The 15,000-nt window shown below is 39.1% G+C and overlaps 1 protein-coding gene across 1 annotated transcript in view; it reads right to left on the reverse strand.

The window, feature by feature from the left end:
* Positions 1-15,000, reverse strand: part of LOC130078679 (formin-1-like) — a 107,502-nt gene that overhangs the window by 56,931 nt on the left and 35,571 nt on the right. The window contains 2 exon segments of the mRNA XM_056244269.1: positions 7,976-8,117; positions 10,632-11,350. Coding sequence (XP_056100244.1) covers positions 7,976-8,117; positions 10,632-11,350 — 861 coding nt within the window.

Below are 15,000 nucleotides of genomic sequence, written 5' to 3' on the forward strand. Positions count from 1 at the left end.
TACTAAAATCCTCAACAACCATGACACATTCAAAGTCACGTATATCAGCTTTCCTCCTCATTATGATGATCAGTTTGCTGTCATGTGATTGGCTGAGGTATTTCTTGAATTGACTGATTCAGATTCACTTTCATATTCCAACTATTGTCCGATCAATCGTCTGCGTTATGCTTCTGACACGGTTATGTTTTAGAGTGAGTGTCGCATTCTAGATATGAATCAGGCACCATGAACTTTCCTAAAAGAAGAATATAAATGAAAAATTACAGAAAGTTTATTCCCCTCTCTCTTGAAGAGGGAAACCTGTCACTGCAAAAGATGATTTTCTTTCTCAGTATTTCTGTCGTTTCCAGTCCAAATATCTAAAAAATCTTAAATCAAGATGCATTTACTAGATGAGTACAATCACATTATGAACATTATGTCTTGTTTTCTGGGAAAAAAAAAGAATCAAAATTAAGTGAGTTTTTGCTTAAAACAAGCAAAATTATCTGCCAATGGGGTCAGAAAAATAATCTTGTTTTCCATTTGAATTTCTGACCCCATTAGCAGATCATTTTTCTTCTTTTAAGAAGAAAAAAACTCTTAATTTTTTTTATAAATTTTTTTTTATGCCATTTTACAACTTTGATAAATCCATCTTGATTTAAGAATTTAGTTATTTGGACTGGAAACAAGACAAAAAAACTGAGTAAGAAAAGCATTTTTGTACTTCACAAATCAACATCATTAAATAAAATCAAGTTTTTAAAGCAGACCAAGTAGCCACTGCAATAAATATTATTATTACATGGTTCCATGAGGTGAAGTTTATGAATTCTGGAATTTCAATCCACATGCATATGAATCCTGTGTGTACAGTCAGGCGTCAAGCGCTTCCCAGAACACACGGCCAATAAACAGAGCGTTAAAGGCATTAAGTTGGAAACAATTAAAACGTCAGTTTGTTTAAGAAGCATTATTACTGTTTAAGCTGCGTATTAATAATGATTCATCTGAGCGTGTGATGTTTACATACTTCACAGAGAGAGGGACGTCACGAGACGAGACACACACCAGAACACGCCGCAGAGAGGACAGAGAGAGGAGAAAATAAAGGACAAAAATATATTAATAAACAAATAAAATGTATAATAAATAAGCAAAATAAATAAAACAAATCTATTTGTCTGACGTTGTAATGTTCTGCAGTTTTTGGATCGAGGAGTTTGAGTTCTGAAAAAGTTACCGCATGTTTTTATATGATGAACTTAACAGATGAAATATTTTTGATATTTAAAATAAGGCAATATTTCTCTGAATATGAATATCAGAAGAGCACACACACAGCTCCTGACGTCTTAAACGCACAGATATTCACGGCAAGAGACGAGAGACACCAAAACACACCACAGAAAGAGGAGAAAATAAAGGACAAAAATATATAAATAAACACATTATATACATAATAAATAATACAAATAAAATACATAATAAATAAATAAACAAAAAAATCTATTTGTCTGACGTTTAATTCTGCAGTTTTTGGATCGAGGAGTTTGAGTTCTGAAAGTTACCGCATGTTTTTTTTTACTTTTTTTTTTAGTACAATGAACTCAACACATGATAATGAAATATTTAAAATAATGCAAAATTTCTCCGAATATGAATATCAGAAGAGCACACACAGCTCCTGACGACTGAAACGCACAGATATTCAGACACACGTTCTCCTGACGCCACATGTTAGTCATTAGAGCTCGTCCAATGAGCAGGCAGAGATGACGGAGGCTCCGCCCCCTCGAGTTTTCCCGCCGCGCTTTGATATGATAATCAGGAGCGAGAGAAGGCGCTGAGAATCCGAGTAGCGGATGCGTTCGAACACATGACGCTAATTAGCCGTCGTGTGACCCTGCCCTTCGCCGATTCCCAGTCGATTGTGTTTTGGGGAGAGTTGCTCTGCTGATGGACTCCTTTGTACGATTATCTACATGTGTCCGGCACACACACACACACATAATATGATTGTGAAGCGCTTTGTGTGTACAGTAGCACATATGAAAACGCTATATAAATGCCTCATTCATAATATGTTCAGAGATCAAAACACATTCACAAACACAGATTTCCTCACCTCTCCTAACAGACTCAGATATAGCATATACAATAACAAATAAATATAGAGTTTATATATTACAGGTGAAACTCAAAGCTAATTTATTTCAGTAATTCAACTTAAAAGGTGAAACTAATATATTATATAGACTCACTACATGCAAAGTGAGATATTTCAAGCCTTTATTTGTTATAATTTTGATGATTATGGCTTACAGATATGAAAACCTTTTCACAATATTCTAATTTTGAATTTGGGGTTTTCATAAGCTGTAAGCCATAATCATCACAATTATGACAAATAAAGGCTTGAAATATCTCACTTTGCATGTAATGAGTCTATATAATATATTAGTTTCACCTTTTAGATATTTAGATAAAAATCAAGATGCATTTACTAGATGAGTAAAATGCCATAAAATGTCATGACTTGTTTTCCGAGGGAATAAAACAAAATTAAGTGAGTTTTTGCTTAAAACAAGCAAAATTATCTGCCAATGGGGTCAGAAAAATAATCCAAATTCAAACAGAAACAATATTATTTTTCTCACCCCATAATTTTGCTTGTTTTAAGCAAAAACTCACTTAATTTTTACCTATTTCCCCAGAAAACAAGATTTTCTTCATATCTTTCATAATTGTGATGATTATGGCTTACAGCTTATGAAAACCCCAAATTCAAAATTAGAATATTGTGAAAAGGTTTTCATAAGCTGTAAGCCATAATCATCACAATTATAACAAATAAAGGCTTGAAATATCTCACTTTGCATGTAATGAGTCTATATAATATATTAGTTTCAGCTTTTAAGTTGAATTACTGAAATAAATGAACTTTTGCGTATGTGGCTGTACACTTCCATTCAAAAGTTTAGGTTTTTTTAAAAGTGATTGATCATTTAATGTGACGAGGACACATTTAGCCCTTGTGCTGAACACCCTTTACCTAATTTGGTGTTAAAAATTGCTTGCAAATCTCTCATTAAGCTATATTGTCACCAAATATTGGTGCATAAACTCAGATCAATGCGGCCTATGATCAGTCAGTGCCAAAACGAAATGCTAAAACCTGTGCTAATTGAAAGAAAACAAGTTGATTGGCAATATTTGTTGATAACAGCACGACGAGAGAACTATAAGCAGTGTTTTGTAGGCTGCTCATTTGACCCAATTTTTGGGTTGTTATATCCTGGGTCATTAGGTTTTAGTCCTTTAGAGCTTTAGAGCTCTGTGTGTGTGTGTGTGTGTGTGTGCAGTGTCATCACTCTGAGCCTCGTGTGTGTGTGTGTGTGTGTGTGTGTGTGTGTGTGTGTGTGTGTGTGTGTGTGTGTGTGTGTGTGTGTGTGTGTGTGTGTGTGTGTGTGTGTGTGTGTGTGTGTGTGTGTAGTGTCATCACTCTGAGCCTCGTGTGTGTGTGTGTGTGTGTGTGTGTGTGTGTGTGTGTGTAGTGTCATCACTCTGAGCCTCGTGTGTGTGTGTGTGTGTGTGTGTGTGTGTGTGTGTGTGTGTGTGTGTGTGTGTGTGTGTGTGTGTGTGTGTGCAGTGTCATCACTCTGAGCCTCGTGTGTGTGTGTGTGTGTGTGTGTGTGTGTGTGTGTGTGTGTGTGTGTGCAGTGTCATCACTCTGAGCTCTCAGACGCGACGCCGCGACACTATTGACGGTCTCGCTGTGGGTCCGGCTCTATTGCACCGTCAGGACTGCGACTCAAGCCTCGGCTGGGTTTCCCGGACGCCGGCTTCTCAGAAGAGTGATTCACAACGAGTAAACACACACTCGAATGATGGATCTGCAAACGCGCCGCTAGTGTTTAGCCGTTCTTTCAGAAATTGCATCGTCCTGCCAAGACAAGAGAGTTCCAGCATCTATTAACCTTTTCAGTCGCTAAAAGCTAAATAAATAATTTCACTTAAATCACACACAGAAAGGCAGAACAAAGCCGGATACTCGCTTATTAATAATGCATTAATATAACGGTAACACTTTACTATAAGGTGCATTAGTTAATGTAACTAACATGAACTAACCATGAGCAATACATGTGTTACAGTGTTTATTAATCTTTGTTAATGTTAGCTCATAAAAATACAGCTGTTCATGTTAGTTCATTAACTAATGTTAACTAATACAACCTTTGATTTTAATAACGTATTAGTAAATGCTGAAATTAAGATTATTAAGATTAATAAATGCTGTAGAAGTATTGTTCATTCTTAGTTCATGTTAACTAATGAACCTAATGTTAAAGGTGTTACCAAATACAATTTATTTTGTTTCAGCTGTTGCCAAGGCAACAGTTCTCATTAAATACTAAAATAACTAAAACTGAAATGAAAATTAATAAAAAGTTTAGGAAATGTAGCAACTTTTTTCTTTTTCAGTTTCAAATACTTTATATTTTGCATTGTTAGTTCATGTTAACTAATTAATCCTTATTGTAAAGTGTTACCGAAATAATAATATATGTGTTAATAAGAAAAGCCTGCAGCTCTGATGGCGAAATGAACTTCGTCAGTGGGAAACTGGGAACTCGAGGGTCAAAGGTGACGTCTGACATGTTGTGGATGCTCTGGTTTAATAAGCAGAATGAACGGAGTAAACACTGAGTGTGTGAGTGTGAGTGTGTGTGTGTGTGAGTGTGTGTGTGTGTGTGTGCATCAGGACCGGCTCCACACAGCAACACTGACTCACACACTGCAGCTCTGACACACTTCAGCTGTGAGGATCAGATCTGCGAGGATACACACATCTGAGAAACACTAACGAGAGATTCTCACACACACTTATGCTTTATAAAGCTCCAGAATGTGCCAGCGATGGATATGATTCATATGCTACATCACAACTAACCAAGTACTCAGCAAAACTCATCATAAACTCGTCATAAGCTGTTTCCATTCATGCGTTATTATGCACATTTAAAAATAAGTAGATGAAAATAAAAGTGTGAATATGTGAATACAGTGCGAGTTACTGTGTGTGTGTGTGTGTGTGTGTGACAAACACACACACACACACAAACCCGACCCCTAAACCTGTCCATCACACACACACACACACACACACAAACATACCCCCGACCCCCTAAACCTACCCATCACACACACACACACACACACACACACCCCAACCCCTAAACCTACCCATCACACACACACCCCAACCCCTAAACCTACCCATCACACACACACACACACACACACACACACACACACACACACACCCCAACCCCACCGATCACACACACACACACACACACACACACACACACCCCAACCCCTAAACCTACCCATCACACACACACACTAACCCGACCCCTAAACCTACCCATCACACACACACACACACCCCCCAACCCCTAAACCTACCCATCACACACACACCCCAACCCCTAAACCTACCCATCACACACACACACACACACACACACACACACACACCCCAACCCCTAAACCTACCCATCACACACACACACACACACACACACACACACACACCCCAACCCCTAAACCTACCCATCACACACACACACTAACCCGACCCCTAAACCTACCCATCACACACACACACCCGACCCCTAAACCTACCCATCACACACACACACACCCGACCCCTAAACCTACCCATCACACACACACCCGACCCCTAAACCTACCCATCACACACACACACACCCGACCCCTAAACCTACCCATCAAACACACACACACACACACACACACACACACACACACACACACACACACACACACACACACCCCAACCCCTAAACCTACCCATCACACACACACGACCCCTAAACCTACCCATCACACACACACACACCCGACCCCTAAACCTACCCATCACACACACACACACACACACAAACAAACCCGACCCCTAAACCTGTCCATCACACACACACACACACACACACCCGACCCCTAAACCTACCCATCACACACACATACACACACACACACACTAACCCGACCCCTAAGCCTGCCCATCACACACACACACACTAACCCGACCCCTAAACCTACCGATCACACACACCGGACACACACACCTGACCCCTAAACCTACCGATCACACACACACACACACACACACACACTAACCCGACCCCTAAGCCTACCCATCACACACACACACACACACACACTAACCCAACCCCGAAACCTACCCATCACACACACACACTAACCCGACCCCTAAACCTACCGATCACACACACACACACACTAACCCAACCCCGAAACCTACCCATCACACACACACACACACTAACCCGACCCCGAAGCCTACCCATCACACACACACACACACACACACACACACACACACACACACACACTAACCCGACCCCTAAACCTACCCATCACACTCACACACACACACACACACACACACACTAACCCGACCCCTAAACCTACCCATCACACACAACTTTCTGCATTTTTACATTGTCAAAAAAACAACTCATTCTGTATGATTTATAAGCTTGTTTCCTCAATTTAGGCCCACAGTGACACGAGTCCCCATGAGTGTGTGTGCATTCAGGCTTAAGTCCCCACCGGGATAGAAAAACATGTACACACACACACACTCACACACACACACACACACACAGGCGATGTGGAGCCCAGCTGATTGATCAAGTGTGTCTGGACTGTTTTGGGTCCAGCCTGAATTTTTAACTTCTTGGACGCCAGACCAGAGCCATTACTGCCACAACTGCACAGTCCAGTGAAACGTCACACACACACACACACACACACTGCTGAAAGAGTCATTTCTGCCTGACCACAATAACTGACTTGAATGAAAGCCAGTTAATGTACATGCAGCATAAATCTCAGCGCATCGTTAAATCGATAAAACATTGTAGAATATTGTCTTTTAAAACCCCATGTAACCTGTAAATCTGATCAAAACACCACTAGTGCATTATGGGCAATAAGAGCTCAAAATAAGCTTACTTAATGCAAGTACTAACAGTAAATCCCTCATTCCTTGCATTATGAATCATTGCATTATCCTTTATGAAAGCAACACATTGTCATCACATGATGCCGCTGTTAAAGGTAGTTTCATGCACTTAAAAAATATATATATATATTATAGTTTATGGAATATTATATTACAGTGTTTATTCTAAATGATTTATCGGTGCACAACATTATTGTTTTAATAACCTTGAATCAGAATAAGTTCCTCTTGCAGCTTCTCTTCTCTGATGATGTGGGCGGGGCTATAACCTGTCACTCACATGAGCTCAGCCAATAGCAAACCACAACCATCCAATCAGACCTAATCAAGCCCCGCCCACATGTGTTCTTGTTCCAGAAGCGTTTCTCTCGGATATATACGACACAATAGAGGAGAAAAGACCAGCGCAACTCCCCTTTCATGATGACTTTAAGGTTATTATGTTTGGCAGTGAGACACATAATGTGCCTGAAACCCCCTCTATATAGGTATATCTGTATATACTGTATATAGATTTATATATAATTTTTATTATATATAAATATAAATAGTTTATATATAAATAATATTTTTTTCTTAAATATACATGCATGTGTGTGTATTTATATATAAATAAAATAATTATACACAGTGCACCCACATATATTATGTAAACACACACTTTTATTTTGGATGCGATTAATCGCGATTAATCTTTTGACAGCCCTAGTTATTATGTTTGGCAGTGAGACACAATGTGCCTGAAACCCCCTCTAGTGGTAAAAACAATGTGATTTCCTATAATTACAAGCTATAAACACTCTATGTATTTATGTTAACACACAAAGCATCTTTACAGGAAGCACTGACCATTATATAAACCCAGCAAAGATATCAGACTCATAATTTGTCATGGCTGTGACGTACCTTTTTGGCTTTGTTCTTCTTCTCATACGTGTCTGATAGCGGTTTCTTCTTGGCTTGTAAGGCGGCTTTCGAGAACAGATCCTCAAATTCTTTGGCGTTTATGATATTGGGCTCTTCCAGCGAACTCCAGAGTGTGTTATTACTGTAAACACACACACACATACAGCAGTGATCGATCAGCGTTTGAATAACGCTTAAAACAACACTGTTGGAGGAACAGATGTGAAATGTTCCAGTCGTTTAACGTTTATTTCTACTATCTGAGGTCATTGCTGTGCTGTGATTCCACTAAAACACTGAATATAAAGACACTGAAATGAATGAGACTGATCTGAAGTATTTTTGAACGATTGTCTTATTTGGTTTCTGCCGTTGCTGAGGAACACGAGCAACACAAACAGGGCGATGGTGTACGAGGGAGTCTTTAAACAGTCTGGTTTCCACTCCTTTATCCCGAGGGAGAAGCTTTACACTGGGATTCAGGGACAGGCATAGGCTGGTTTAGATCGTACCCATCAGACCGTTACCATTTTGTCTTTTAAACGGGGAAAAAAATCTAAGATAACGTCTGTAAATTACGGAGTGCAGCAAGGCTCTGTGTTCGGACCTCTGCTATTTTCAATATTTATGCTGCCACTTGGTAATATTACAAGAAAACATGGAATTAGTTATATAAATCTCTAAATTATTAAGTGTGTTAAAGATATAAAATATTGGATGACCTGTCATTTTCTTTGGTTAAATTCCAAATTGGACCAAAAACCTGTACACAGAACCTATTAGAATATAATTTGCATTTAGAAGGATGTGCTGTAACTTCATCCTCTACAGTTAAAGGCCTGGGAGTTATATTAGACAGCAATTTCCCTTCTGAAAATCATATTTCATATGTTACAAAAGCAGCCTTTTTCCACCTCATAAACATCGCTAAGCTCCCGAACATGCTCTCTGTTTCTGATGCAGAACATCTAGTTCATGCATTCATGACCTCTAGACTAGATTACTGTAATGCTTTATTAGCTGGTTGTCCTTCATTCTCAATAAACAAGCTATAATTAGTCCAAAATTCTGCTAGGGTTCTTAGCAGGTCAAGAAAATACGATCATTTCCGCCACAAAAAAAAAAAAAAAAGTTAATTGCGACTTTTCTCACAATTCTGGCTGTTTTTTTCTCACAATTGCAAGTTTACATCTCACAATTCAGAATTGCGTGATATAAAGTTCAATTTTATGTTATAAAGTCAGAATTGCGTGATATAAAGTTCAATTTTATGTTATAAAGTCAGAATTGCGCGATATAAAGTTCAATTGTGTTATAAAGTCAGAATTGCGTGATATAAAGTCGCAATTGTATGTTATAAAGTCAGAATTGCGTGATATAAAGTTCAATTGTGTGTTATAAAGTCAGAATTGCGTGATATAAAGTTCAATTGTGTGTTATAAAGTCAGAATTGCGTGATATAAAGTCAGAATGGTGTGATATAAAGTCGCAATTGTATGTTATAAAGTCAGAATTGCGTGATATAAAGTCGCAATTGTATGTTATAAAGTCAGAATTGCGTGATATAAAGTCAGAATGGTGTGATATAAAGTCGCAATTGTATGTTATAAAGTCAGAATTGCGTGATATAAAGTTCAATTGTGTTATAAAGTCAGAATTGAGTGATATAAAGTTCAATTGTGTTATAAAGTCAGAATTGCGTGATATAAACGTGCAAATCTGACGTTTTTTCTCAGAGTTGCATGAATATTAATGATACGGATTAAAACTGATCATTTACATTCATGCATTTGGCAAATGCTTTTATACAAACTGACTTCCATTGCATTCATAGTATATATGAGATCAGTTCATGCATTTTAAGGGAATCCAACCAATGAACTTTGCATTGCTAGTAAATATGATATTTGTGGTAAAACTTTACAATAAGGTTCCCATTAGTTAATGCAGATGGACGGAGACATCTCTGAATGCATTTCAGTGTTTAAAATGCAACTTTAAAGTCCCCCTGTGGTGAAAATCCAGCTTTTAATGTTGTTTATGTGTCTATGTGGTGTTTTTAATGTGCTTTAAGACACACCATGTGTAAGTTCATAAGTCGACAGCATTGCTGAGTATTTCCTCCTTAAAACTGCAGTGAACCAAAGACAGTCTCAAAAACACGGTTTGAAATCGCTGGTGTTTCTGACGTCACAAACGACCTTGTAACCAATCAGATCAACGTGTGATCGTCAACCAGTGGATCTCTGAGCGGAGTGAGTGAGTGGAGGCGGGGCTCATCTGCATATGCATAGAACCGCGCATACTAAATGAGGAAAGGGTGTCGAGTTACATTCAAGATGTTTTAAGGCATGAAGTTTTTTTTTTTTGACCCATTTATATTTGACAGATATATTATATTTGACATTGTGCACTAAGTGCAAATAGTACGGAGCGCCTAAAGGGACATGGTGATGGACAAAATATAAGATGGGAGGAAATATAATATGTCAATGCTTTAGCGTTCGCTCGCAAAACCTTTGCGTTTCTCAGGGGAATGCAAGTGAAAACAACGTTTCTTGGGGAAATGCCAAAGTTTTGCAAAGGAACCCAAATTTTGCTCTTGTGTTTCACAGAAGAAAGAAAGAAAGTCTTGTGTCTGGTGTAGAGGACTTACTTGTTGTCCTGAATCTGAATGCGGTTCCAGTAAAGCGGTTTCATGGGACAGGCCGGTTCCACCGCAGGTTTACGAGGCGCTTTCTCGACCGTCGGTCCGAATCCAGACCAGCCGAGAGCTGGAGGAGGAGGCGGGCCGAAGCCCGGGATGGGTGGAGGAGGCGGGGCTCCAGGGAGACCAGGAGGGGGCGGGGCTGGGGGAGGAGCCCCGGGGAGCGGTGGTGGAGGGGGCGGAGCTTGTGCTCCTGGAAGGGGAGGAGGAGGGGGCGGAGCTTGTGCTCCTGGAAGGGGAGGGGGAGGGGGCGGGGCATGTGCAAACCCAGGTAAGGGTGGAGGTGGAGGAGGAGGAGGAGGAAAGGGGGCGGAGCTACCTGGAAGAGGAGGAGGTGGAGGCGGAGCTCCAGGGCTCACACCTAAACTCACACTAATGGAGTCCAGGTTGAGTTTTTTGGGCAGGCTGGAGCTGGAGTTCAGTGGTTTTGTGTCGTCACCCTCGGGGGTTTTGATGAAGGTCTCGCGGTCGGTCTGGACACACACATTGCGGAAGCTTTTGGGCGGCAGGTCGTCTTCGGTGGACACACACACCTCCTGAAGCTCGCGGCGCTCCCGCACGGAGACACACGCCTGTTCCCGCTGGATCCCGTCGAGGAGCGACTCCAGACGGGACACCGCCTCCGCGTGTTCGCCTCGGACCTGGAAGAGCCGCAGCTCGAAATCCGCCTGGATTCATACGCATGCAGAAAATGACAATTACTATTAGTCACGATGGTCAATAAACAGAACATCAGACAGGGTTCGTGCAGAAACTGTAAAATGCACTTTTCAAGCACTACTTTTTTGGTTTTCAAGGACTACAATCAGAGATCGCACTTATCAAACAACATCTTTATTATCTTTTAAATTCCAAAAAAAGTAAATCGATAAATTAAAATAAACTAATAAAACAAAATGGTGCAAATAAAGTGCAGCACATGCAATGACTGCGGAAACTTTAACCATTGAAAGGATATTATGACAAAGATATCGCTTTCCTTAGTCAAACTCTCACATGAATATATGATTGACTTGAATAAAAGCTGTATCATATTTATATGAGCAGTATCGCGCTCATAGCCGTGCGAAACGCCTCTATATCAGACGGACTGCAGCGTTAATTGTGTGTGAAAAGATCGTTTTATTAATTAAAGCAAAAATAAATTTCCCATATATTGTCTTTCAAGCACTTCTGCATAAAAATATATATATATTTTAAGGGTTTTCCAGGACTTACATTTCAAAAAGTCAAATTCAAGCACCTCGTACGAACCCTGATCAGAAGAAACTGCAGTTAAAAACCACTAGTTGTGCATTGCTACTATTTTTAAATATAAAAATCTAGTAAGTAAGGGCTATTATTTACAAGACACACTGAATTTACCCAAAAACACCAAATCACACGTGTCATTTGTAATGGTTTGAGTCAGACGGCACAAACTCGCCCCTCGGTCAGAGATGATGGAGGGTTTCCCCGAGCGAACGCGACGGCCGCGACCGCAGCTCTACAGACGAGACCTCGAGACGCGCTCAGCTGTGAAACATCACGAGGCTCATTCGAGGAGCATCTGGAGCCCAGCAGAACATACAGGCTTCGTTCAATATCGCCGTTTACAGTCAAAGGTCACCACATTAAACACGAGAAATACAGTAACCTGCTGCAACGGGCACGAGTGCTCATGAGAGACAGGCTGGGTGTGACGTATATATACATACAGTCAAACCAAACATTATTCAGACACTAGATATCATATTTTCACTAGTCGGTACACAACACTACATTCATTTATGTGAGTGAGGAGAGCAAAATAAAGTAAACTGAGACATATTACACCCAAATATTCTTCATACAGTGATTAACTAAAATATTTGGGAGCAAAACTGATTCCTCCACTTTGAGCTGATCATGTTTTGCTGAAGTGTGTTTTCTGTAATTGCTAGGGGTGTAACGGTACATGTATTCGTATTGAACCGTTTCGGTTCGAGGCTTCCGGTTCGGTACGCATACAAACCGAACGATTCCTTGGACCATTTTTTCCTGCCGACAAAATTCGCGCTGGCGCGATCACCACAACGTTGCGCAACATCAAATGGCAAGCGTAATGAAAGCGGAACGAAACTGCGCTATTGTGCTTCACGGATCGTTTATCAGTTCGGAGCAGCAACATCTGTGCAGCGGGAGCCGATCTCGATCAAGCGACACTGTTACAACCGTTACAACACAGCGCTAAGAGATCCAGTAAAGAAAACATTTGAGTTCGCCACTGAAATAACAACATCGCTGCGAGATCTAGTGAGAAGCATTCAAATTTCTCCATTATTAACCGTAGATCTCTATTAGATCAAACAGCGCTGACGTGGACACCAGGAGAAATATTGTGCCATGAATGAACTAGTAATACTTTACGTCCACAGACCAGCAACATTCACCATGGATTTAATATAGTAACACTAACTGTAAGCAGTTTGGCTGGAATAGTGAAATGCTTTCAAGTACTTCACACATCTTTTTCCAGCACTTCAAAACTCAAATATTATATAAATAAATAGCCTATATGAAGAGTTCAGATGCAAAAGCCTCTATAAGTGCCATTTGAAATTTTCTTCTAGAATGATCATTTTTATGAAGCTTGTACATTTAAGTTCAGTAATTTCACTCAAATGACAATTAATAGGCAATCTTCATTGCCATTTAAGTGAAATTACTGAACTTAAATATACAAGCTTGATAAAAATGATCATTCTAGAAGAAAATTTCAAATGGCTTTTGCATCTAAACTCTTCATATATTTAAATGTTATTTTTAATGTGATGACCAAAACATTATTTGTTCATCCTTCAAAGATGACCCCCATTTATAAACCTGAAAGTTTCAAGATGTAGGAAAACTCACTTATTTAAAAAATATTTTTTCTTTTAACAAATAAGAAATTTCTCTGGCATTTCTTACTTTTTGCTGTATCGAAAACGTACCGAACCGTGACTTTAAAACCGAGGTACGTACCGAACCGTGATTTTTGTGTACCGTTACACCCCTAGTAATTGCTAATGCTCTTTTTACACACACACTGAACAACATGAAGCATTGCTTGGTCACTGGTTGAGCTAAACTGGTATTATCTAATTGTGTAGTTAAATTTAACAGCTGACAGATATTCAACATAATTCATGTGTGAGAGTCTAACAGAAGGACGGACAAAACCAGTCAAATATCCACTGAGTTCTGCTCATATTTATCACCATTTTCTAAACTATAGCGAATAAACTGATAATGTGAGAAATGTTGAAGCTGTCTGAATAATGCTGGTTTGACTGTCCATCTACACACACAGTAACTCTCTCTCGCTTCTAAAGCTGTATTTATTTGATCAAGTGTTGATCCTGAGAGAGTTCGGCTCTCGTGACGTTGCGCTCGTAAAACAGTCGTTCGTCTACGTCACATCGGCTCTCGTGGTTTTATATACTTTCAAAAATGATAAAACCTCATATTGTCCAGACTGCACACGCACTGCTGTGAGCGGCCTCGTACCCGGCGCATCAAGCCGACAGTAAATCTGCATCCAGCGGAGGAACCGCAGGAGTTTAGACGAGAGAGAACTCACTGCTCCTGCTTTATAATAGAAATGATCCATACACTAAAGGAAAAATAATTATAATATCATTGAGATTCTACTATAGCTTTTTTGTTTTTCTGTTTTCAGATTAATTTTAGTAAAAAAAATTAGTTTTAGTAATTTTATTGTGTTTTTTCACATATATATATACAGGTTTGTTTAATTTCAGTTTTAGTTATTTTGGTAAAAAGTTATAAATAAAATAACTAACATATCTTATTTGTTAAAAATGTTTGTTAGATGGATAGATGGATAGATGGATAGATGGATAGATGGATAGATGATAGATAGATAGACAGATGATAGATAGACAGACAGATGATAGATAGATAGATAGATAGATAGATAGATAGATAGATAGATAGATAGATAGATAGATAGATAGATAGATAGATAGATAGATAGATAGATAGATAGATAGATAGATAGATAGATAGATAGATAGATAGATAGATAGATAGATAGATAGACAGACAGATGATTGATGATAGATAGATAGATAGATAGATAGATAGATAGATAGATAGACAGACAGATGATAGATGATAGATAGATAGATAGATAGATAGATAGATAGATAGATAGATAGATAGATAGATAGATAGATAGAAAGAATATTGTGTTTGTCATTTGTATTAGTTAAAAAAATCTTAATATCATTTAATCTATTTATGTTGTTTCAGCAAGAAACGATTGAATATATTATTATAATATAATGAAATA

This window comes from Rhinichthys klamathensis, unplaced genomic scaffold, assembly GCF_029890125.1.
Source record: "Rhinichthys klamathensis goyatoka isolate OS25496 unplaced genomic scaffold, OSU_Roscu_1.1 h1tg000951l_1, whole genome shotgun sequence".
Lineage (NCBI taxonomy): Eukaryota > Metazoa > Chordata > Actinopteri > Cypriniformes > Leuciscidae > Rhinichthys > Rhinichthys klamathensis.